At 36.6% G+C, this 27,335-nt stretch overlaps 1 protein-coding gene across 1 annotated transcript; it reads right to left on the minus strand.

Moving 5' to 3' along the window:
• Nucleotides 1-724: 724 nt before the first annotated feature.
• On the minus strand, nucleotides 725-27,335 carry CD36 (CD36 molecule (thrombospondin receptor)). Its single transcript, XM_008936099.1, has 14 exons — nucleotides 27,232-27,335; nucleotides 23,763-23,997; nucleotides 15,742-15,902; nucleotides 13,456-13,600; nucleotides 10,688-10,867; nucleotides 10,447-10,538; nucleotides 9,972-10,018; nucleotides 7,543-7,612; nucleotides 5,718-5,905; nucleotides 4,769-4,887; nucleotides 3,320-3,393; nucleotides 2,479-2,533; nucleotides 2,103-2,267; nucleotides 725-1,343 (listed from the first exon to the last, which is right to left on the minus strand). The coding sequence occupies exons 2-13, from the start codon at nucleotides 23,880-23,882 to the stop codon at nucleotides 2,103-2,105; spliced, it is 1,416 nt and encodes a 471-aa protein (XP_008934347.1). The 5' UTR covers nucleotides 23,883-23,997; nucleotides 27,232-27,335; the 3' UTR covers nucleotides 725-1,343.

Here is a 27,335-nt window from a genome sequence, read left to right on the forward strand (position 1 = left end):
GTGGCTGGCCGTGTTGACTTTTTTTTTTTCTTTTTGCAGCTCTTATTTAAGGGGTCAAAAGATCTAAGAAAAAAAAAATCTCAGAAAGTGCTGAATTTAGGCTCTCATTCTGAATTCAGTGAGTCCATGGGGAAAAGGAGAGACCCCACAATACTCAATATCTGCCCCATTGAGTCTCATTTCTAAGATATGACATTCCAATTAAATGATAAAGTAACCATTTATGCAGATGGCAGTGTTTGCTACCTCTCTACAGGCTGATGCACCTCATTAAACAAATGGTTGCACAAATTTCCTCGTGGCAGATGGTTCAGTAAAGAATATCAGTAAAGAATTTGGGCTATTTTCACATATGTTCTCCTACAGCAAGGAAGCAGGACCCTCTGATGTTTGATCAAAAGCACTATCTCATTCTTTCCTGTCTGGATTTGTGGAATATTTTCTCTTGACCTTAATGGTGGCATACCAGATCATTCTTTAAGGAAAGCATTGGGCAAAGTGGTGCGGTGAGGCTGCCTTTGAGCAGAGGCTGGTGTTCAAGCAAGAGTCAGAAAGAATAGCACAGGGTAGGCAACAGAAAGAGCAGTAGAGCAGGCTGGGAGTTAGGAAGTCATTCAGATTACTAAACAGATGTGGAGCCAAATGTTGATGAGCTCCATCAACATATGAATGACTGTGGTGACTCTGTGAACCATCTCCACATAAAATGTATAAACCAGATATTTAAGTCATTTGTTTATTAATTTAATATATTAGAGTTAGTAACTTTACATAATAAACTTCACATTCAATGCAATTCTTATCCCTGAATAGAGGACAAAGAACAGTGCTACTACAGCCGCTTCCATTCCTTAAAGGAACAGAAAGAAACATAGCAATGAGAGCATCTAGATCACAGCATGAGCTCAAAGGTGTTGTCATTCCCATCCTGTGCTCAGAGAAAGTACATCAGCAAATGGCTTTCATTTGTCTTGAAAATCCCAGAAGAAAAAAAAAAAGTAGCAAGTTGCATAAATTGCAGAAGGTGGACTAAAATCCAACTGCACCTCAAATTCAGTCTTCTCGAATGTCATTTAAAATTTGTAACAAGGTCCAAATAATCCAAGTCATTTGAAAGCTCAGTTTCCATGGTGGTCTCTCTAGTGACGTCAGAAGTGTGGACCTTTAGAAACATCAGCTTGTTTGGGTTAGTTAGTTGGTCTGGTCAAAATGGAAAAGCATGTTGAATTCCATAGCATGTGGACTGGCTGTGCTTTGAATCATACCTTTTGCATCTGAATTTTAACATGCTGCTTGGCTGAAATTTCAATTCAATATTGACTACCTCTGAAGACTTTTGTTACCTGTAGTGAAATAAAATTCAGCATGTGATGAGCTAAGTGTTGATCTTAAATATGTCACTTTCCTAATGCATACTTTTCACCATAATATTCATGTCTCCACACTTCATTGAAATCACTCCAAAAATGTGTTTGTTTCCCTAGATGTCAATGGACTAATACACTGCTTAGTTGTTCTGCCCAGGGGTATATTTATTCTTAGTGAGCTAGGTATGCTCAGGAGGTGTTTAGACTAGTATGACAGGGATGCACGACTGACAGAAAGAAGTGATAGACCCTATCCAACACTATAAATAAATATGATAAATGAATAAAAATTAATAAAAAAAATCATGAATAAAAAATGTCATTTACAGTGGGTTCTCTGAACCCCAGACAGGAGTATGTTCTGGAAGAGCACAGGAATCTGCAGTTGTATGGCCTCTGTCCCAGAGAAATACTAGATGGCATTTCTGAACAGTTTAGCAATCATGGATAAAAAGTCTATTTTCATAAACCCACAACAATCATGTTTTGTTTTGGAATAAAAACAATGTTGATATTCTGATACAGTTCCCAGTACCCTTTCCTGAGTGTGTTAAGAAACTCCTGAAAGATTGAGGCTTGGAAGAGAATTTGAAAACTTTAGCTAAATTATCTGGATGATTTCCTACAGAACAACTGCTGAATTTACTAGCACTCAAAAAATAAGAACAGCTAAATAAGTAATGATTCTGAACTTGAAACCCTGCAGAAGTTACTGTCTGAGCTGTTAGTACTTACCTATTTGGATTTATTTAATCTGCATATGAAATAGGAACCCATGAATATGAAGAAGAGGACGGAGCCTGCTATCATTAACGCCAACTGCAGCACACCCAGCATCTGGAGAGGACCGACAACTTTTTTCCTGAACATTTCTGCTTTCTCATCCCCAATAACAGCAGTCTGAAACAGTGCAAGAAAAATGTCAGTGAAAGGTAAGTATGCAAGGCCTCATTTGCTAAATATATTCTTAGTATGTGCAAATCACAGCATGAGTTTAATTGCCCAATTTCAGAGCACCAAGACTGAAAAAGCTGGGTTGTGTTTTTTTTTCTTTTCTTTTTTTTTTTTTTTTTTTAACCACTAAAGATTAGTAGACAGAAAATATACTCACCTCATTTAGCCAAAGAATAGGAAAAACATAAGGGTTTTTAACTCTTGATAAAGCTCTGAAATGAGAAAATAAAATAGGAATAGCATGTTACTTTTAGTTTGGTTCATAAGCCCAGTCTCTACTTAAAGATTTCCCCCCTCTTCTTACTACATTTCTACCTTCCAGGTGTATCTTTTTAGTATAGTTCTGGACTGAAAAAAAAAAAAAATCCTACAATCAATAACAGCCCTTGTATATATTGGGCAGCCATCTCTTTTCATCTAGTGTTCCACACATGCTTAGTCAGAAAGAAGATGAAAGGCTGGAGACAGAGAGGAGTCGCTGGGAGAGTCTGAAGAGTTGTGTGATGTTTACCTGCCAGCTATACAGAATTCCAAAATGCATGTTTGAACACGTACATTTGGGCCAATGAAGAGAAAAGAAACAGCTAGAGAACTGCCAGTCCTTGTGATAAAATCCATCTAGTGACAGAGCACATGTAAATTCTCTCTTTCATTGGGTTTATTACAAATAATACATTTTACCTTCTAGTTCATCCTCATGACCCCCATTTGGGCTTTGTAAGAATATTATTTTTAAGAATATATTATCTTGTAAGTTTCTGTTGAGAAATCAAAAGTGTGTTAAAATACTTGGGTGGTGTCTTGCTAAAGAATGCTCGCTCTTTTGCTGAAATTTATGTTCTCTGAAAAACTGCGACTGCTACTTTTGCAAGAAAGATGAAAAGGCTTTGTGAAAGATTTTTATTTCTTTTTTTCCCCTGCTATATTTACTGGCATTCTCAGTGACTAGTCGGCTCTCTTGAAAAAAGTATTTAGAAACAAAATAAAGTAGTACTTACTCAATTTTTGGTGCAGGCTTCACAAGGAGGTTTACTTGTAGCCTTTTTGCAAATTGTAGTGTAAACCCAGAGGTCTATAACCAGAAAAAAAAAAGCAAAACCAATAAACAAACAAACAAACAAAACAAACAAACAAACAAAACACACACACACAAAACAAAAACAAAAACAAAAAACCCACCCTGCATTAAATTAAATTTTTTAATTGGATACTTAAGCCTCAAACATGGACTGTCAAAAAGCAGTTTTGTATTATTTTATTCTTATGTTTTGAAGGATTCCATTTTTATGAAATTGTAATATTTCTAAGGGTCTCTCATTTCTCATACAATTCTGATTTTGTGGATTTACTGTAGTGACTATTTCAATTTGCAGTTAAAACTGAAGGAAAAAATATTAAATCAGTCATAAAATTTTTCATATAGAAATATGTTGCTTTAGGTTTTGTTTGTTTGTTTGTTTGTTTTTTTCCACCAGAAATTAACTGATTTTTCTTTTTTGATAGAAAAGATGTTTAACTTGCATAGGGCCAAAAATAAACATTTCATGTCAGAACTAACATATCAAAACAAAGGTCAGATTTTTTTTTTTTCAGCTTCTTCTTTTCTCCTTTGTCATCTACAAAAACAAGACAGTGTAATACTGAAAATTTCATATCAGGTGTAGGAAATTTTGGTTGATGTCTCTGTTCCAAATAAAATGAAATGAAGATTTAATTTTAGATCTACTCATTGAAGTTGCATAATTTAATTATCAAATTATATAAAAAATAGGAGAGAAATCATGAATTTTAGTTTTTCATTCAAATTCAGAGCAAAATAAAAATTTTGCACCCTAAAATTCATCACACAATTCAAAAAACTTTGGTAAATATACTTAAAGTTAATAATCTGAATCACTGGATCAGAAGTAGAGGCAAAATTGGAGGCAATCAAAATTAGAGATGCCATAAGAATCCAAGTTACAAAGCTTATATTAGTTCTGTTGTAGACTAGGCTGTTCAGACTACTAGTAATTTTCTTGGAAATAATCTGATCTATATGAATTTAATTTCAATGTAGATAATAATGATACAAAAAATTGCTAGTTATAGAAAATTAAAAGAAAAGAGGGAAGAGAACTTTCATAGAAAGTAATTTTCTCAAAGTACTTAAAGTTCATAGAAATGCTATAGCATTCTTCAAAGCCTGCAGAATCTATTTAATATCATATTCCAAATGAGGAAAAATCAAAATATATATTACAAACTATGAAAGTAGGAATGAGACAAATTTCTGCTTTAAATTTCACCCGCTAAAACCATAACACTTTTGTGAGCATATCTTGCAAATGCAAGCCTGAAAATATTGTATCGTCTGCTCATCCCTCTGGTAAAAGTCCTACTTTACTACAGTTAAATTTAAACACTGCGAGTTTACTGAGTTACAATTGTTAAATATTTGGACTTACAGGCTCTATATCTAGAAACGTCTCGTGCTCCTGCTCATTTGGGCTCAAGCCTTCAACTTCTTGCAATATAGACTCACTTGCATGAAGAAAATGTGGCAGTGAGATGAATACCGGTTTTCCTATTTGAAAAAACAAACTCACTCGAAACATGCTTTGTTTCAGTGCTCATCTGAAGCCATTTTCCATGCAAACATAGCTTTTGATATAGACACACAATCCTGACAATAATGTTAATTGTCCCACAACCCCAAAAAAAATTTGGGCATTTCTGTGATTCTGCTGTTGTGAGGAAAATTTTCATGGTGAAATAAGTTGTAGTTACGAATCTTGCTTTTCTGTGTCTACACTGTGGAGCTGGCAATGCTCCCAGTTTCATGCAGAGATGAGGACCTGGCTGTCACTGTTTCACCCTACTTTCATAATTTTGTTTGAGTAGAAAGCATCCTGAAGGGTACCCATCCTGTCTGCTCTGCACCAAAAGCCAACGCTGCATATTTTTAGTTTATTATACTGATTTTATACTAAGCCAGTAGTGTCTTTCAGTCTTTGCAGGTGTATATAGTTGTGTACACACACACTCATGCACATACCACACCACCCCCCCCACCCCCAGCCCCTTGTGTGTGAAATATCACAAACACAAGGACTGTGACTATCTCTGGCTTTTACACAGTTCCTTCTCCTTTCCTTACTATACATGTATTCCTGCAGTTGCACAGTGATTTGTAGGATTGCAATTTTGCATAGCACTCTGCAGATTACAGAAATATCCTAGTCCTCATTTTGGAAAATGAAGCTCCAGTAATGTGAAAGGTTTCACAGGCAATCTGTGGAATAATTCACAAACAAACGCAAATGTCCTGGATCTTAAAGTAACACCTCAGCTACAGGACACATGCTTTCTCCCCAGCTCAATGGCTTGTTTGGCAGTATCATGTCACTACTATACCTCCTTTGCAGGCACTAATGTCTAAGACTCCAGCTAACGTGCAGTTCTGTGATATGACTTTATCTGTACAGAAGCAATAATTATCTTCAACTTCCACAGGCGATGCAAATGCCTGACGAGGAACTGTGAAACGATAGAGTGGGATTCCCTTCACTTCCTTCTTGCTATGGAAAACTCCATAGATTGATCTGAATATAAAAGAGGAGAAACATTTTTCAATCATTTGGATTAAAAATCTGAATTCATGGCAATACTGCCTAAGGATCCCCCAACTGTCTCTCTTTTAAAAGAAACAAGTACTCCAGGGAGCCAATATCCAGGCTCCCTTCACACTGTTCAGTAGTTGGTAGGGGTGTTCCTCTGTAATGGAAAATATTCCACATTTTCACAAAAGGAGGTACAAGCTCAGAGATGAACACAATACATAAAAAGACTGACAAAAACACTACTAATAAACAATATACACAAAACTAAGGAATCAATTAAGACCTCTTCTCTACACACTCCTACATCCACTGTTACAACATTTTGGAAAGTTTGTGGACTACAGTAGAGATACTTATCTATTTAAAACAGCTCTGCTATAGGTTTTTGCTGACTCAGTGGTTCTAATCTAAGCTTTGTGATGCATGCAACGTTCTTCATTTAACTTTATTCCATTGCATATGAATCAGAATACTACTTAAGCTTGTTTTGATTGATACATTATCAACTGATATATAGATATGGTTGTTACACAGCAGTGTAACCAGGGCAGCAACACTTTGTACTGAAGCCAGAAAAGGAGGAGTTCTGGGTTTTACAATGTAGACAGAATCATTCTCCATGACCTTGTTTCAGCACGACCTTTGTGCAACAGTTACTGTCCTTCATTGTTCATTAAGTGTTAGAATTAAATAGCCAGATGAATATCTCAGACTGTGTACAATCAGTACAAATAATTTTATATTTTCCCCTCTTTGTAGAATTCACTTTTCCATGATTTGTGAAGTGCTTTCCTGTCTGAAGATGCAATTACTTCACAAAACAAACAAACAAACTCTAACTTAATGTAAAAAACTTGATCTTTAAAAACAGTCTGCAAAGCAAATAGCCCACTATAAACCCAGTTAAAAGGAGGCAGCTGTTTCCAGGCAGCAAAACAAATAAAGGGGTAGAACCTCCTGAAGTAAATACACTGTGATGCACTTCAAATCTTTTAATACAGCTTTCAGCAAACCTACTGGAGAACTTGGGGACACTGGATTGCCACAGCAGAAGAAGCAGGCTGAAAAGCCATCAGTATGTGATGTATTAAGTAGATTAGTTTGTTTGTAAATACATAAAAACATCCTGTGAGAAAACATTTTTGAGTGGCTAGTAGATAACAATAAATCCTGTTCTGCATAGATGATGTTCTGCAGAAATGCTGAAGAGAGGCCTAACTGGCCCCTGATGTACCTATTGCCTTCTCAGACCAAATAAGGCAGGCTATAGCCTGGGTCCTGATCTTAAAAGTTCAAGACTTTGAACCCTATAGCCCTCCATGTCTTTCATAGATCTGTAACAGGTCACAACAGTGTCAGATACTCCTGAATCATACAACTACAACTGGCTGAAATTAAATACACTGCGAATAGCTCGCTACTCTACAGAAGTGGTAGAATCAGGTTCTGAATCTCACACATGGGTCATGAGTTTACTTGTGTGTAGGTGAAATGTTTATGTTGAAGAGCCTTGGAGACCTAAGACCAAGCAATGAGGCAATGCAACCGCCCTCTGAAAGGAAAGAGCATCTGGGTGGCACGTGCAGGTGAGCGAGCACAGCAGGAAGGGAGCAGCCTACCTGCAAATATCGGAGGAGAAGAAGCGCAGTATCTGGTCCTTCTTAACAAACGGTGGGAATGATGCTCCGTCTGTGCATGAAATAAAACAAGAGCTTCAAAGCAATTCCACTTAGAAGACATGATTTCATTTCTAGCTCAGTACATAACTGTTACTGTCCTATAAAGCTGTTAAAAAGGTAAATCAAATGAGTCATTTATGAGAAAGTATTTATGTAAGTTATTGCACAGTGGCACGTACTCCGTAGATAAGACTGAATTGCTGTTGAAAGCGGGCCAGATTACGGCGGCTATGTTTTCTTTTTCTACAGATGTGAATCTCTGGGATCAAGCCCATTAAAAACATAAAAACCAGTCCTGCTTAATACAAATCCCAATGCCTGTTGCTACTGCTTCAAGGTTTATGCAGTCTAAAGACCTAAACCTTTCTAGAAATGCCTTGTTCACCTGCAGTTATGGTACTCAGTGCTTAAAAGAGACACAGCTTTAGACTTAAAACCCACCTATTTAATAATCTGTGCCAAATCTTTTTTCACCAGAGATTTCTCAAGTAGACCTCTTCTTTGTAAGGTGAGATCCTCTCTATAGCTAATGGAGAGAAGGAAGCACTTCTAGGGCACAATTTATCTCACCCCATGTTAGACATGTAAAATAGGCCAGAGAAATAGTGCTTTGGTGATGTCTCTTTCTTCATCTATTATAGAAAGAACACAGTCAGCCAGTTCAGAATCATATTTCTGCACTGCAAGGATCCAGAGTGAAGTAAGAGGACTCTCTGCCATTTTCAGTGTTGAAACAAACCTTTAACCAGCACATTTGTTAGTTCTTGCTACAACTTCTATTTAGTTTCTTAGTCAGCAGGCGTAACTAAGGGATTGAAAACATCTGTAGTGTCTTTGAATCTAGTTGGCAAGACCTAGAAAGCTAAATTACATATTGCCATTTGCCCACTGCTGACAGAAGCAGGTTTTTTTCTTAAAGAAGAGCCAAGATCATCCTAGACACACACTATTTCTAAATCTGGGCAGTCTTGGAAAATTTGCAAACATGGACTCATTTCAAGCCCTATATAAGAGTACTGCTTAATATCTTTATCTAGATATTTCCTAATACTATATATGGTGCACTTTGGTGCAAAATCTTACAGGATAAGAAGAAATTCTCATACTTACAAGAATTTTTAAGCCTGTTGCTTCTCTAAACACATGGTCACTCCTGAGCAGTCACATCGAATGCTATTGCAAACCATGTGATGACCTTTCCTAACAAGGAGAAGCTCCACACTTTCACTGTAATGGAGCACTTATTCTAGTAAATTGAGTATGTTTAGTCCATCAGCTGTGGAAGAAGAAAATCTGACCCAACAAGAAAGGGTTTCAGGCTCCATAAAAAAGAAGGAAAGTCCCAGAACCTATGAAAATATTGCCTCCTATAAAATTAATTACACAGTTTAAAAAGTAACTAATTCTTCCTGATTCACAGACTTTGGGAAAGTCAGATTCTTGTAAAGTACTTGAAATACTTCAACATAACTTGTCATGTGCTCTGGGTTATAAGGAAAATTATCTATTCTGGGCAGAGAAAGGGAAAAGGAAAAAACAAACAAACAAACAAAAAAAACCCACCAAATAAGACAAAACACAACACAAACCCCTGTTTATTTTGACACTCATTCACTGAAGGCCTACAGCTTTCTGCAAAAGCTTCTATCATGACATTGGCCAGCCTCAACTCAACAGATTCTGATATCCTGACAGTGATGCTTTCACTTATCAAGAAAAGTATAATCTTGAACAAATGTATCTTAAAGAACTCAACTATTTTCACATGCATTCCAAGACCAAATTAAAAAATGTTCTTCTCTAGCTTACTCATCCCAAACTAAACTAGTTCTCCTCTTTATCCCTTTGCACTTGCTAGTGGCCTACCAACCACCTGTCTGTCAGCCTTCTCCCTTGTCACCTCAATTTCTTTTCATATCTTAGTAAAAAACTTTTCTGTTCATTCTGGTGCATTTATTTTTGTTTTTCAACACTGTAAATGAATGTATATTATAAGAATGCAAACGTAATTTTCAACTGCTATAGTAAAGAAAAAGAATCTTAGTTATACTGTATCACAAAGGTAATTAATAGAAACAGAGATCTAGATGTCATTCTTGTGTCTCTTCCACATCTACTGTAGGTGAAGAGAGGTGTGCATTTATACATAAAATAGCATACAATAATTTATAATACATATATTCTAATAGATACACATATATGCATGTATAATAGTAGTAGTACATGCACATTCATATTTATATAGACATTTAACATACAGACTATAGAACTGTCAAAGCCCAGGGCAATTAACTTAAATATTGCACCTTGTTATTCCCTTGCAATGTCAAGAAACGTGTTGACATTTGAAAAAGCATTAATAGGCTCACCTGTGCCATTAACCAAATCACAGTAACCTTCCCAGTATGAAAGATTCCTTTAAGAGAAAAAAAAAAGTCACGCTGCATGTGGTATATTACACGATGTAACCCATTTCATTGCCTGTATTGCTAAGTATAACTGCTCCTGTATAAGCCAAATCCATTAGCAAAGTCAGGATAGAGATGTTCATTTGCTTACTCAGATAAACTTTACGATGTATTAGAATAGGATATAAGGGATCTAGTTACTTAAGCATGTAAAATGGAAGTAACTACTTGTAACAAAGAATCAATAACTGCCTTAAATCCAAGCTCCGAACAGAATCATCAACAGGTGAGAGAGCTGGTTTTGCTAAGCCAAGGGATTGATTCATCTTCCTTTGAATTGTTGAAGATTTTCCATTTATCTAAAGCTCTTAGCGAATCAAGACTTAAAAGCCATACTTTGAAAATATGTATGGTTTTAATTATACAATGCTGATACCTTTTGTTTTTATAACTTTCAATTATTGCTGTTTTTTCAATATCTTCTTTCCCAGTATAGACTTTGTAAAGTCCATCCAATGTCTCATTATACTGTAACAGACACAAGAAGAAGGAGTAACTGTTAGAAGTGCTGTATCAGATAATAGCATTGCCACATTTATCTTCCTCACATCAGCTGCCTTAATTTTTATGCACAGAATGATAACTGAAGGCTTTGCCTCCTCACTGGTTTCACTTACCGGGTAGAAGACTCCCACAACTGGGTCCAAGGGGAACGGGACCTTGCTTAAGAAGGGATCTTTGTATCCCCACAGTAATTCTTTCACTGTTCTGTTCTGCAGCATGGTTGACCTAGAAGCTTTAATCCAAGTATTTAATAGTAGCTGTATAAAAGTGTTTGTGTACAAGGCAGGTGCAGCCTAAAACAGAAATAAAATTAATATTTAATATAAAAAGCTGCATGTGCTTTGGATCTAAACCACAGAGACTGACTCCAAAAAAATCTCTGGCAAAGCCATTTTACAGATTTGCAGCTCATTGTAAGTTAAGTTTCAACTTAGAACTGAAACTCCTTAACAAAAGAATTACTGGGCCTAACTTACACAAAAGCAGACAATTTGTCTTTACTGGTTACATGAATTCACTAGATCATCCCTAATCACAGAATCACAGAATATTTGAGTATGGAAGGGACCTCTGAAGATCATCTGACCCAACCTCCCTGCCCAAGCAGGGCCATTGAGAGCCAGTTGCCCAGCAGCATGGTCAGATGGCTTTTGAATATCTCCAAGTAATAATTTCAAACCCCTATCTGTATAAAACGGGTTGGAGTAGTTTCAGTTTTCTATTTCTTTTCTGTCATTTCCATATGTCACATACTTCAGACTCACTCACACGGTTAACTTGTAAAAAAAAATATACAAATCTTGTTCCTTGTTGCCTTAGATAAGTGGTTTAGATTTACTCTTACACTAGCAGCAATACAACTATAATATGCATAAAACAGACCCAGTGTTGAATCATCATTATTTCTTTATTTTGAAAGAATACATATACTTGCAACAAATAAGTCCTTTCTGAACAGCTTTAGTTCTAAATAAGAGGTAGCTTTTCCTAATGCAATAAAGAATAATGTAGATTTTATAGTAACTGGAATGAACATTCCCAGAAGCATAAACACTAAGTCAAATCCCTAAAGGCAATGAATAGCTTGTGGAAAGCAAACAGGAATGATCTATGTTGGCCTGTCAGATGAAGCAGGAAATTGTAACAATTTTGATAAGTAAATTATTCTCTTAGAGCAAGTGCTCGGCCCAGGCCCATTAGTGGGTCACCTCTTTGTACTTATTGCTATGGAGATAGCAGTGGATGAATCTATTTTGCTTTCCTTTCTTCTTGCTGAACCCCACAAATCTTTTACTCTTGTCTGAACTTGAACACAGAGCAAGCAGAAGCATGGATATGACAAGGTTATGAGATAGAGGAGACGTGTATTCAAGCTCCTCAGAGTTAAGAAAGAGTATGCCTCTGATTTCCCTTGTATATTGATGCAAGGTTATGATATAGAAGGTGGTATATACTGTATTGAAGTCAGTGCTGTCAAACGAGACAGTTAGAGTCTCAATAGGAATTTAGGCTTACACTAGCTTGTTTCTTAACAGCAAAATGGGGCTTAGATCCTCTGTTCCCATCTCCCCTGACACAGCTGCTTCCAGCCATAAGTCTATCCTTAGACCTATAAAGAGATATGTGATCCAAAGTGTCGGAGCTGAGCAGCGCTATATAATACCATGACACGAAGGGCTGAGCATAGGAAATAACAACAGGTTTTCAAAAGAGAGAACCTGACCTAAATTAGGACACAGGCAGAACATATCTGGTCTGAATAAGATAATTTGTCTGTATTTATTAGGTCTTTTCTCCCTAAAGAAAAGGAAGCTCAGGGGGACTGCATCACAATATTCCAGTACTTAAAGGTTGGCTACAAAGAGGATAGAGGCTCATTCTTCACAAGGAGCAACATGGAGAAAACAAGGAGAAATGGGTACTAGTTGCCCCAGTAAAGATTTCTTCTTGACAGAAAAAATAAATTGTTTCAGTGAGAACAATCAACCACTAAAATGTAGAGATCTTATCAGTGGAGGTTTTCAAGGTCCGATTGGACAGGGTGCTGGAAAATCTCATCTAGGCTTCCTTTCTCAGAGAGGACTAGGTCAGGTATCCTTTGAGGTCTCTTCCAAACAGGCTTTTCTATGTTTCTGAGACTGATTCTATGATGCCAAACTGTGTTAACACCAAGCACCACTTCACTCTGCCCCTAGCACCCACACTCTCACAGTGATCCTGAACACTCACACGCAGACACCACACAGTTAGTGGAGGACAGTCAGGAAATGCAACCAGGGCTGAATATAAATGTCAAATCTGTAAATGTAACACAAGGGCAAACATTCTCAGCCTGTGACAGCAGAGAAACAGCTGGACTGGAAAGGCTCTAACACCACTCTGTGTGGGGTCCCTTGTGCTTTTCATTAAAGGACGAAGTCTCAGTAGGACAGGAGAGCTCAGGGGATGCCACTGCAGTAGTGCTGGGGGACACCATGGGGACCAAGCTGCTGGGTCAGTGAGGCCATGCATACAGTGAGCATGGGATTAAACCCGACCTCTTGATTTATTCCCACACAAAAATTGACTAGGAGGATGCCTTTTGATACCTCCCATCTAAACTGATGACTTTGCTTCTATTGACAGGAACAAGTAAATTTCCATTACACTGGGAATATAAGGAAGTGTGAATATGTATGCAATATGTCCTCAGATTTTTTTTTTTTTCCTAAAAACAGTAATATAGCTGTTATCAGTGTAGCTGATACTCGTGTCATCTGAATTCACAGAGAGGAAGCCTATGCTGCAGTAGTTTCGGTATTACTAATGTTGACTTCTCCCCTATTTCCTCGAGTATCTCCATATTTGAACATGGAAGTTATGGTTTTGTTTCTTTACTTACAACAACAGCAAGGTTGAGGCATGTGATGGTATCATTTTCTGTTCCAACAGACATATCAGGTTCAAAAAGAGCAACATTAGGCAACATGTAGGATATTGTGCCATCAGAGTGTTCAGTGATATTTTCTTTGGGTAAATATCGCACCCTTGAAATACACAAAAAGAAAACAAAAAAAAATATTTTTAACATTTAATTTTCAAACCAACACATTACCACGCCTAACTGAAGCTTTTTTGAAAGTTAAGGAACATTTTTTCTAGATAATGTTGAACATTTTATAACCACTGACAAGATTATAAACTTCATGTGAATATATGTGTTTTTTTTTTTTTCTCTTGGATATATTTCCTTAGTGGTTAATGGAATTTTTTTCGTGATACTAAAATGAAAAACATTTTTTTAAAACTTTTTATTCAGTACTGGCCCTTATATCTTCTTGTATTCTCTTTTAAATTACATTTTGTCCTAGTTTTTCTAAGCTATCTCATGGTTGCATGTAATTAGAAGGGGATGACTCGGGATAGTTAATAAACACTCAGATTTTGATTTCATAGGCCTGTGTCGCAATAAACCAGATTACAGGTTAAACCCATAATAGGAGTCACTGATAATATTTCATATGCGTGTCAAGATTTATAAGCATTCTTCCAGCTCCACTGAGATTCTCATAAGACTCTCATGCATGCCAAGCCAGCAGATCACTAAGGTACAAATCTCTGAGCTGCTTTAGCTCAACTAGCTGTTTAGCTTTAGCTCAACTCTTCAAGTCCCAATCCTGTCGCTGAACCCTTTGTGGGGGTAGCATCCAACAGGTATCATATGACTTAGTCTACGCTGTGGGTCCACAAAGCTTGTCTTGGCTCCGTCCCAGGGGGATCTTCATTACTCTCCATCAAATCTTCCAGCCTGGGCATGGGGGGACCAAAATGTTCATTTTGAGCATTTGCCCATGGCACAGATGTAGCCAGTGGAGGTGGGCCTTACCCCAAAAGCAGCTGTATCTTGGCCTCTTGAGACTGGTTTATGTGCATGTCATTTAAATTAATAGCTTGATGTGTAGAGCACCTACCTGAAAGTAGGGAAATTTTCTTTCTTATCAATATTACTTATAACTGGAAACAAAAGACCTAAACCAAGGTTTCCCAGCAGAACCGCAGAAACAGGTGTGTTCTCAAGGGCAGTTGTTCTACATTTTAATAAATAACTAAGTATTTAGAGGGAGGTTGAGAGAGACTCTCACAGTGTCACAGTGATTCAGGTATACCAAATATCCCAGGTGAGCACGACCACAGCAGTGATAAGGACTATACCCATAATTTCTTACATAAATTCATCTAAGCTTGTGGTCCCTAAGAAAATAGGCACCATCGCTACCTTCAGAATGTGAAATATTTCTGATGGTGGGAATTCACCTTCTGCAGTATTTTGTAACTGTTTGGTTTCCTGCCTATCCATTTCCTATGTCTTCGCAGGCACTCTATGAACCAAGCATTCTCTGTTTCCAGTGAGGAGTAAACAACCTTTTAGGTATCAAAGCACCTCAGCTTTAAGTGGTGCAATGCAAAACCATCTTGTGAGTATAATATACAACCCCAAAGATATCAAGAAATATCATTTTGGGAAAACAATTTCATAACAAGAGAGTCAGTAATAGCTGGGTATTGGGTTTAATGACACAGGAAGCACCAACTAGTCCAATATCAACATCACATTTAAAATTAAAAAAATGTTTTAAAGCTTGCCTAAATGGGGATGGACTGCTGCATCTGGGCCTGAGCTAGTACATTTAGAAAAAGGAATGCTCTTCGGAGGACAAACTGAAAATTAAAAGCTATAGATTAAAAAAAAATTATAAAGGAACAAAGAAACAAAACATTATTAAAATAAATGAATAATATATGGATGATAAGATCTTGGGTTTAGGGCATCTGGCATATTCTCTTCTCTGTAAAAAGTTGGCAAAAACTGAACAATAACAAGTGCAAATATGCCTGTGTGTTGTTGTGGCAAACACTTTGCTAATGAGCAAACCTTTTTCACAAGAGCAAAAAGCTTCACACCCAGCTATGTATTTCTATATGCATTTTCCCAATGGAAGATTCAATACATGAAGGTGTTTCTGACTGCTGTGAGTAGCTGCAACTTGTCAAGCAATTGGCATTTTGTCAAGTCTGACTAAAACATGACAATGGAATTCCAAAACTAAATTTTAACTCAGAAAAACTTCCTCTGACTTTAACAAAACTTCTGGTATGGCATGTCACATATTCAGTGGGCTTTGCTTACCTGTATGTGTAAGGTCCTCTTTGTTCAAGTATTGGACGTTCTCCTTGGCCTATTACCTCTGCAGGATTTTGTACGTGGAAAATCCAAAACTGCCTGTAAACTGCACTTCCTGGCACAACCCAATTTTGAAAAGCAGCTGTACCATTTGCTATAATAGCTTCCTAAAAGGACAAAGATCAAAGCTAAAATAAATCACAAAAAAAAAAAAAAGAGTGACAAGCTGCATTTACTTTCAGGATGATTCCCAAAGAAACAGAAAAAAAAGGTATTTTATCAATAGGAGGCATACAGTACACATTATTGGTCAACATTTGAAGGCAGCCTGACATTCCTGCACAGTGAGAGCAAAAGTGTGTCCCCCTAAAATAAGTGACTACAAAGCTGATATAATTGTTACTGTAGTCATTAGCAAAACCTTCCTACTGCTGTGGCTGGCCATTGCCTTAGTTGCCAAATACTTGCCAAATACACTGATTATTTGTAAAAAGAAAATCTTTGACTGGTTGAACAATACCCAGTAGTTTTAAGAATCTATAAGCTACTTTTAATACATTTGCAAACAGCCCAGTGGAAGATATGAGAGTTATCTCTGAGTATTACTCAGCCATTAAGTAACTTTGCAACCAGAGAAAGCAAATAGTGTTCTTGCAGGACTGGGTTTTTTTTCTTTTGTCAGAAGTCTTGTCACCGAGTTTCATAGGTCTAGGGAATGAAGGCAAGTTATGGGTATAAGGACAAGACAGGACAACAGGAACCACTCTAGTGTAAGCAAGAGCTGTATGTCTGTGTCATTCAGTATGGTAAGTGTCTACTTGGTCCTTTGGACTGTACAGTGAGAAGGAGACTTTGAAGGTATGTTTCCTGTACTGTCAGGAAAATGCCTGCTTTGCCTTGTCTACATTAGGCTTCTTTCTATGTGATTTTTCCAGAGCCCTGAGATAATGTAGCTTTTCCCCTTGGTGGTAAAAATTCAGAAAAGCTTTTTCAATAAGAAGAAAAACATAGGTTGTCTGGCTGCAACATATAAAATATTTTTTATTACAGTGATATATTATTAATTAATTTGCAGAGCTCATACAGTCTCAGGAATTAAAAGCCTAGAATGCCTCCATATAGCAAGAAAAGAGATTTTCAATTACAAGCTGCTGTATTTTATTTCTAGCAAATATAAAAAAGATACGACCAATTAAGAACCCCCCACTGTAGTTAGAAACAAATGCCATGCCCTGGAGAGCCTGTGACATGGTCAGGGCATTGTCTGTGGAAAACCTGGATGTACGGTGGAGTTGCAAATGCCTTGCTGTTACTGTAAAGCACTAGGCTTTCTGCCTGAATATCTGCTATAATTTATGTGCATTTGTGTGCGAGGGGAAGGAAACTGCTGCAGCAAATGTGTTATCAGCTTGAGGTCTTGCACTCAGACCCGACAGCTAAAATGCTCTTCAGCTTTGTTTTGAAAACTTCAGGAGGCCAAAGGCTCTATCACAGCTGTGACTTAGCATTGGGCAGACCATCTCCTTGAAGAAGAGAGAAAAATTTACATGATTTGGAAATCACCTTTTCATTTTCCACAGAGAGGTGCTCTGTTGATCTGGGAGAAGCAGTCAGTCTGCTCAGTCTCTCTGTGCTCTATACTCAGCAGTCCTGGGATGGGGACAGATGCCAGGATTTAATATTCTGCCTTTGTGTAACTGGAGTAAGGAAATGGTTAAGGATTCCTGGCAGCTACATGGTCAAGAGGACAAACTCATCTCTCTAGAAATCAACAACACACAGGCACAGAGGTGAACAGAATGTTTCAACCTTGTGACAATAGCTTTTAAAGTAGTATTGCTTACTTCTTAAGAGACCTTTTCCCATTGATCGATTCCCCTCTCCCCTGATAAGCCTTTGCTGGGGGCTAAAAGAGCAGAGAACGATATGCTAACTCCCCTGCCACTGCAGAGTTTGCTCAGAGTGCCTGAGCCATAGGACCTCCTCTCTCTTCATAGACAGGCACAGAAGCAGTCCCCAACCTGCCTCCATCTTTAGACATTTTGAGCACGTTGAAATATATCTATTCTGCAGTGATCACACCTTACGACTTCGTGTTGACATGGAAGAACATAAGGAACATGCTTCCTCATGGCTTTCTCCATGTAAATGATCTTTTTCTTTTCCAAAGTGTTGTATCTTTGCCTCTAATCCTCTCTCTGTTATTGCAGGGAAAGCTGAATGTGAAGGACATTATACTGGCTTTTTACTACAGCCAGGACAACCCGTTGTGTAAACTGAGACTGTGGGCTATGTGGTGAGCCTTTTAATGGACTTTCTGTCCTGGCCTTTACTACACTTTACTATACTATGTACTTCAGCCTAGAACAAATTTGCTGTCCACCTGAAGAAGTGGGGTGGCTCTCCTTTATTTTTCATGCAAGGATAACTACTATATCCATACTATACCCTTAGGAAATGTCAACAGAAAAAAAAATAGTTTTTTGCATTGTATGAAGAGGTTCCTGTGACCTGACTACATGGGACACAGCCAGGTCACAACAAGTTACTGTGTGGATTTGTAGCCTACCATTTACTCTGTGCTAATGTCACCATGGTTAAGTTAGGGGATACGTCAAGAGAACAGTTGATCCAACCTGTAGGCAAAGGGGCAAGTTGGCTTCCACAGCCCTGGGCACCTAATCTACACTCCTCCCCCTTCCTTTATGTCAGCTCTCATTCCTCAAGGAGCTGTTTTTTGGGTTTTAGGTTTGTTTTTTGTTGGGTTACCTTTCTACGAGTGAGCCACTTGGCTCAGTGATGTGAGTGGAGCAAAGGATCAGATGAGAACCAGAGTTAAAACAAGGGAAGCAGCAGGACAAAAGAGGGAGGAGGAGGAAGGGCGCAAGACCATTATTTTTGGTGGCATTCAGCCATTATTGTTAATAACTTTTCTCCCACAAAGGATGTGAGTATGATTCTCTGTCATATACCTTGAGAGTGCTAATGATTGATTAAAAAGGAAAAAAATCTAGAGCTCCGTCTTTATTGATGTCTTAATTTCATAAAACTAATATTCTTACACCAGTAAGCCCTTGGCTTTTGGCTGTCTGATCACTGATGAAGCCAGTCCTAAATACTGCCTCTTTCTATGGTTAGTCACTTGTATATTCTCTTAGTAACACTGCTAAGCTTTGTGATATTATGAAAGGTAGAGTAATTTGGAAAACTACTAATTTTCAGTTGATAATACAAAACACTTCTCAACTCCCTAGTTATCCTACATCAGCTCTAATATCTTATGCAATAGTTAATAATTAACTATTCAGTATATAATTGCTACACAGCCAAGTTCATCTCATGACCTAACTGTGCAAGACTGAGTAAAATCAATGGGAACTTTAACACTTTTTGGTTTTTATACAATTTTTTCCCCACTTATAGAGATTCCATTGGCAATACGTAAATTCAAGAAATTCTGAGCAGTCAGCAACAGAAGCTTGTTGTACTTTGTTGCTTTACCCTAAATTCAGTGATCATGGTTTATGATGAAGAAATACAAAACGTAAGACAAAACTGGTGTATTGATGAAAGATCTGGCCAGATGGATAAAATACAGCATTTTGTGGGAACCGAGAGATGTCTTGAATACTTCAGGCTATAAGACAATTGTCATTAGTTTATGTCTGTGTTGTATGTGTTGGGCTGCATATGTAAGTGGAAGGAAACAAACAATACGATTCTGTAAAACTGAGTAAGTTCCAGGAAAGCTAGTAATCTTCTTTTATTTTACAGCTAAAAGTACAAATAGCTGTTTATTACTTCTTAAATGAAGATTATTAGCTTATTATTAGACTTTCTATTCAGGCTTTGTTGGATCAAGATGTTTAGTCCTTTTTTGGTCCATGATCATAAAAAAATAAGGAAGCCAATCAAGTCTATCAACGGTAATGCTGGAATATGTGTGATTAGATCATTGATGTCCTGCTGAGAGCCAGCAGTTGCTTTAGCTTCATCAGCTGAGGTAAAAAGTGGCATATAAATGTCACAGACACAATTTTAAATTAAATTTAAAAAAATGTTTCCTATGCCTCCAAGGATCTGAGTAGATATAACCAATCATAGATGACAGATATGTCAAAAGACAGCTGGCTAAACATAATAATAACTAAAATTGATAGCTTTGTTTCTAAAAATGGCAGAGACTAACCCTGAGGACTCCATAGAAAGAGTGCAGCACTGAGGCTTTGTGGCAAATCATACACTATTCTGTATTATCAATTCATCAGGAATTAAATATATTAAACATTATGTGTCTTCTGATAACCTCCTGAGCTCACACATCCAGGTAAAAAGGAAAAGCTCTTAGACAATTGGTGTTAAAGATTTTTTTTCTGGCAAATGAATCAGCCACCAATGGGTTTGATTGATTAGACCTAACTGGAAAAAAGGAGCTGAACAGCTAAAAAAAAAAAATATCATAACTGAAATTATGGCAATTTTGCCAAAATAAATAATATTGATTTGATGGAGGGAAAGGCGAAAAGTAGTAATAAAGCCATATCAAAATATTTCCTTTCAATAATATCAGATGCAAGCTTTCCGATTTGTTGTTTTGAATTCACTTTTCCATTTGCTTTTTTTTTTATGTTAGACCTGATAATAGCTAATAATAATAGTAGACACGATAATGGACAACCAAAATGTGTGGGGTCATTTAAAAATGTACATTTTGATAGCCTCGAAAAAAATAGGTTTTGTAAAGAACTCTGAAGCTTTCACCTCTCACTCCTAATTTACCACGGACAGTTTTCTAAAGCACTAAGGCCTTCAAGGAAAGTCATCTCTCCCTTCTGGGTAGATTCAGTGTTCAAGTAAACTAGGATTTTTGCCCTTTGGAACTGATATCAAAGGAACGTTTTTAGGGGGGAAGTCTCCTTTCCCTGAATAGTATCAGAGCTGAAATAGCATTGGACTAATCTTGTCCACTGGATCTCTGCCAAGATGCTGCTGGTAGTGCCATTTTGAGAGTGCTCTTCAAGTAACAGTTTCTTTAAAGAGCTTATAAAAAGATTCAGAAAATGTATGTAATGTTGAAATTCTTTAAACCTGCTGGAAGCAGGAGTAGAAACAGGTTAGCCCAAAACCATCTTGCAACACGGGTACAGCAGCCTGGGGTTGGAGAATATAGCAGTGTGTTTTGTGGAGCACTGAGGTGCATGAAGAGGTGAAGCTTAGTGTTACATATCACTTGGACTTTGTTTGGGTTGTCCACCCATGGACCGTTCACGGGTGGAGAACAGCACTTGCCTGCTAGGAGATAACAGATTATAACCCGACCCTCCAACAAATTTCTAAGGGCACTTGAGATTGCCTATATGCTTGCAGATCCTTTGTCTTTGCTGTGACTGCAGTAGGCAGCCTTCCAGCAAAATATGCCCTGAAGTGTTTACTCAGGCTATGCTTGCTGGAGAGTAAATCGACTACAATATAAGTTGCTAAAGCTTCATATCAAGTTAATTTATGACAATTTGACTCACTATAGTATGAAGTGTCCTAAAACCACTCAGGTGAAAAAAAAAAATAATTCAGCTTGTCTTTCTTTAAACCAGCAATAACATTTTTTAGCAAAATTAATTTCCCCTAGAAATATAGATTTTGTCTTACTGAGTTGCTATCAATTTGTGCAAAGAACTAGGACTTACTCTGAGATAGGATAGACAGAGAAACAGCTAGGAATCTTTTCATGTTTTGGACTATGCAGAATTTAAACAAGATTTTGCTTATAATGGTGATATATGAAAAAGTTTTTTATTTTTGTTAAAAATATGTAATTTTGACATTTGTTTTCACCCTGTGGGTGAGGATATAGATTCAGGCCTTGCATCATATAAGTCCAAATGGAAATATAAATGTTTCCAGGCCATACTTCAGAGAACATCTCGATCATTAGAGATTTTCCTGTCTAGCCTTGAGAAAATCAAAATAAAATTGTCATTGAAACTGATATGTTTCTACAAAAACATTTCCTTAAAATCTGGCATTTGCAAAACTGAAAGGTTTCAGAAAAAAAAAATGTGTTTTCATTTTTTTTGGCTCAGCAGACCTTTTTCTTTTGCAGTCAGTACTGTATTTATCCTAAATATAACTCCATTAGACAAAATATTTGTTTTTCTTACTATCCCTTTCATCCACACAAGTAAATCAGAATTAATTAGATTCAAGTCTCTCTTGAGCATCTGCTGAACTGATGACTCACTTCAGCTCTTGCACCTTGGCAAATCTTTTCTGAAAAGGAATTATTTCATGGTCTCACTAACTATTCAACTTAATAAATGGGAAAAAAATAATATAGCATGACTTACATCTAGGTAAAAAAGTATCCATTGACTTAAATAAATAAAGCCTCAATAGATTTAATCTTTTATGTTTTATATGAATACTTGTACAAATTTTCCTTCTTATATATACATCAAACCAGCTGCCTTGGAACAGGTACAAGTATCACACATAATCACATGCATTATCACGTGCAAACATGACCACAATGCAGAAAATTATAAAGAGGTTGAGAAAAAAATTACTCTGTCTAGTACTTTACCACTAAGAACTCGTGCAGGTATAATTTCATGTATAGGCATTTGCAAACCATGCTGTATGACTGGTTCATTATTATAAGTAAACAGATGAACACATAGCATCGCTAATATGTGTAATTTGCTTTGAAAATACTTAATAGCATAAGACAATACTCTGGACTAACTCAAAGTGAATATTACACGTAAGGAGATAAAAAGTTTTAAAACTATGTACCTTATAGAAAACCTGCCATTTCCTGAATTCATCAATCAAATAAAATTGACAAATACAGAGATTATGACTTAAAAATTTTAAAAATTAAAATGTTATATAAAAGGTATTTTTAAAATTTAAAAAAAAAAGTTTTGGTAGAATATAGGCACAGCTTCAACAGACAGTTTAACATTTCCTGACAGTTCAAATATCCACCTTCTCTGTTGACTTTAACAGCTGTTAAGGGCAGTCTTTCACAAGGGCCTTTGACTACGTATCTCCAAGATCCTCACAGTCTTCAGTGCCACAGAAGATCATTAGGAAGACCAGCCATCAGCTAAAGACCTTAAAGGTTCTAGATTTTTAACTGTAGGAGAGCCCACATTGCCTTTAGTGACCCCAAGAAAACTCTGTGTCTCCATGGTGGACACACCAAGGCTTCCATTGTCTTTCATTCCAGATCACTCCAAGATTGGCAACTACTCCAATTTAGAACCTCAGTTATACACTCTTTTAACCAAAGATTTAACAAATTAACTTTTCATTTTTCTTTAAAGACAAAATTAGATATTAAAGGGAAAAAAAAAAAAAGTATCTGCCAGGTCTACAGTACTCCAGCTGCTCTTCAAACTCCTTGAGTCAAGGAGATGTATATGAGCAGATCCTGCAGACTGATGGATCACATTGACTTGGATTGTAATAATCTCAGCATGTGAGGTGAATGCTTGCAAATGTAGGATAAGATTCTGCATTAGAAATTTGTTTAGATTATTTGCAGTATTTATATATAAGTGCATGGAATGAATATCAAAATAAGAAAAAAAAAATGCCTAGAAACAGGAAAGTAGATCATAATGCAAAAAAAAAAAAAATTAAGAAACTTTAAACAATTATAATAAAAAGAAAAATTTTAAAAAATGCTTACTTCTAAATCACATTACTGGAAATGCATCTTGTAAACAATAATTTGACTTCTCATGTGAAGCATGAAAGAGAGCAAATAAGTAAACATGCCAATATAATTAATATATTTTAAAAAATATTGCTGTACTATCTATTCCCAAGGAAGTCTGGATTGCATACATTAAAAAAAAAAAAAAAAAAAAAAAGGGGGGTTAATAATAGAAAAAAAAAAAAAAGAAGAAAGCAGAAACAGAACAAAAGATTTAGAAAAAATTACTGTTCAATAACCATTCAATAAATGTTCAATAACCATATAGACTAAAAAAATATAAAGAAAATACTTTACTTTTTACCTTTTTTATTGCTTTGCCTATAATGTTGTCTCCAACTGGTATCAGAACTCCTCCAAAGATAGCCAGCACAGCACCAATGACGGCCCCAACGAGGAGCCCACAGTGTCTGTTACAGGCCATTCCTCTCCTTTGTCAGGGTGCAGGCAGGCAATGTAAAGATATCCCTGCTGTAAGGCTTGATGTTTTCTCCCTCACTTCTTGGTCCCAGTAGACTCAATGATCTTCCTGAGAGAAGCTGCTAATATAAGGACAGCGTGGAAAAAAAATGACATTCCAAAGCTCAAAGTACAAAGTGCATGAGGTGAAGCAGGTAGGAAGATAACATGTCAAAACCAGCCAGCCAGTGGTAGCCAGAGTCAAAAAAAAAAAAAAAAAAGAGTTGCACGTACTTTCACTTGTTACATATCATTATCTTTTTTCATTCTGGTTCTCTAAAAGATCGATAGTTCTTTCACTATTTTTTTTTTTTGTGTTGATTTTTTTTTTTTTCCCTCTGTTGCATTAGGGAAAACTGACATCATTATTCAGGTGATGCTCCTCCTGAGGCAAGCACTTTCTCTAAAATATCTCTGTGCCACAGGAGGTGGCTGTAGCCCTTATTTTTATTACAGCCTGCAACATCCATGGCTCCCACTTCAGGCAAAGCCAGGACTTTACACCACTGCTGTGAGCTACCCAGGAGTTTCTGCATTACACCAGTAAGCAAGTCTTCAAGGCCCATTGGCACCTTGGTGGGAATGGCAGCCTCTAATGTCATTAGAAGCTCGTCTTTCCAGATCTCTGTCTATCAACAGTCTACTACTGAAGGGGTAAAACTTTGCTTTTGCAACTTCATGACAAAAGCACAACTCTCCTTTTGGAGCTACTTTCTTATCATCACCTAGTTTCATCAATCCCAACTGCCTTACAGAAAGGCAGACTTCTTAAAGCCAGTCTAGATTCTTATCTTGGAAAGATGTAACACCTTATATTTCAAGATCATCCAATTGCACAAAAAAATATGTCTTCAGTTACTCACTGGAAAACAACAGTTGCTAATAATATGTGTTAACATATCTTCAGATATGGTCACTAGTGAAAGGTGTTGTGAAGAAAATCAGAATGACACTAGTGCTGAGAGATGTGGTAAAACATAAGCTCACAGTGATGTCTTTTCCTATTTGTTATTGTTTATGAATAACTGAAACAAAGATCTGCCTAATTTGCATTTATTCGTGCTTAGGAATTAATCACATCCAAAGAATTCACAAGTATTTTTTGCTTTAGACCTTCAACTAACAGAAATATGTTGGGTTTTAATTGAGATTGTCACTGTCTTTTTTATTCTTACCAATTTCCATTAATATGTTGTGATCACCTCTAAATCAATTTCAAAGCAGGTACTATTTCTCAAGTTTATTACACATTCAAGGCCAAACACAGAGAGCAAAGGAAAACAGCAAGATGGAGTGGAGAAACAACTCAAACTGAATTCCCAGTTTGCTCATAAGGACTAAAAGGCTAGAAAGTCTCTATGGATTTCTAAATAGTAAAACAGGTGTAGGAATAACATGTGTTTTATTTTTGTAAATGCAGTTATGAGACGCCTTTATTACCAAAAGGATGCACACAGCATACACTGACATATAAGGTACCATGGTCAGCAGGCTAGTGATGTGTCCTCCCACATCCTACCCAAGTCACAGTTATATCCATATCTGAGCCCAGACTGCTCCTTGGAGGAGCTGCTTCCTCGTTTTGGAAATCCACATTTGCCTGCTCTTACAGGAGCAGCAGTTTATATCTCCCTTGCCATTAACAATGACTATTTCTGTACTTTTGAGCTTGTTTGGTGTTTTAATTATTTCTCCTTAGACACTTGCAAGCAGAATGACCAAAAGACTACTTGCAAACTGAGAAATAGTAGTGTGGAAATACACAAATTTAATATTTAAAATGGAAATTAACTCTTGTATAAATGTTTAAAGAGGGCTTTTAGATATTGTCAGACTTTTTTTTCTTGGCTTATATACTCAAAATTTTTAAATACAGTAGAAATACACCTTCCACCAAACTATATTTCCATCTAAGTTTCTACAAGCTGTTCCAGTGGATTTATTTTATGTTAGGCAGATGAGGTGTCTCTCATTAACACTAGCAATAAACAGCTACAAAGCAACTGGCTGCTAATAACTTGTGTGCCTTCCAAGCTGTTGCAAATTGTAAAATATTCACCCTTCTCCCACCAAACACAATGCAAGAGCAGTCTAGACGTATCTGAATTTATGGAATTCAAATTATCCAGTACACAACTGCACTGAAGAGCCCTCACAACATAACACTCAATTTCACATAGAAGTCAACAAGCAATTCTCTATCACAACTGAATATGAATTATGAAGATTAAAGTAGAAATTTTCAATAAGATCACAGTTGTGGAATCCATACTCAAGTGAAAATTATGTACCTTAAGCCAAAAAGCAAGTACCATAGCAAAATTAGATACTGTTTATGAGACCATAGTATAATTTAAGCTTAGATTTGACTACAGGATTAATAAGAATATTCACCCCATTCTATAGTGCTGGGTATGCACTTTTTAATATTGTTTAAAATGTCCTTAACAGAATATTGGCAATGGAAATGGTCCATTCTGAAAAGACAGTTTATGAGCAACTGCATAGGAGGAAAGATACAAAATGTTATTAAACTTTTTCTTCCTTACATAACTTATGCTTCTGTACATGTCAGTTTAAAGCAAGCATTTATAAAAATCAAAGAATATTATCTATATTTGTCTAATGATTTCTTCTTCTCTAATAATAATTTTTAAATGCTACTTGACATGGCATTACTTCAATTCTGACAGACAATTAGATTTATTGCCCCAAATGAGAGTAACTACATGGGAAAGAATCAATCTGTACAGTGGAAACTAAATTGGAGTTTGAAAATTCCTTTTAAGAGTTTCAACACAAACTCATGCTGTTTCTTTAAACCTAATTCCAATTTCTTCAAGGTCAGGTGGGATTAAAACTCCTTGAAAATTTTAGGATACACATTTGCAGGAGAGAGGTTGTTTCCGCTGCTTTTTTTTTTTTTTAAAAAAAAAAAATCTTTGATATACATTGGAATTACAGTTTCAAGCTTTTTATCTGCAACAGTAAATGCTACAAATACCACTTTAAAAAGATGTATTTCTTTTAGATCCACATGAGACCAGAAATGTAGTTTCAAGGTTAAATATCAAAAGACAGAATGCAAGTGGGCAAGCCAACATTACTGAACATAAAATATCATCGCTAATATAGTAACGAAGCAATTCACTAATACATGTAAAATTTCACCATTTCTTGCAAACACCTTTGCAAAATCCTGACATTTTATTTTATATTACAAATAAATATTTCCAAGAACTTTCCACCAACTGATTTAAAAAATATTTCTGTCGAAGCCCCTCTGATTTTAAATGTTGTATCATATGACTCACCTTGAATAAGGACAACTGACTTTTCAGCTGAACATACAAGTATTTAACACATGACTTGCATCAGGTTACCAGAAGACAGGCAGCTAAATCTCCCCACCAAGCAC

Source organism: Merops nubicus, unplaced genomic scaffold (genome assembly GCF_000691845.1).
Source record: "Merops nubicus isolate BGI_N331 unplaced genomic scaffold, ASM69184v1 scaffold7592, whole genome shotgun sequence".
NCBI classification, from domain to species: Eukaryota; Metazoa; Chordata; class Aves; order Coraciiformes; family Meropidae; genus Merops; species Merops nubicus.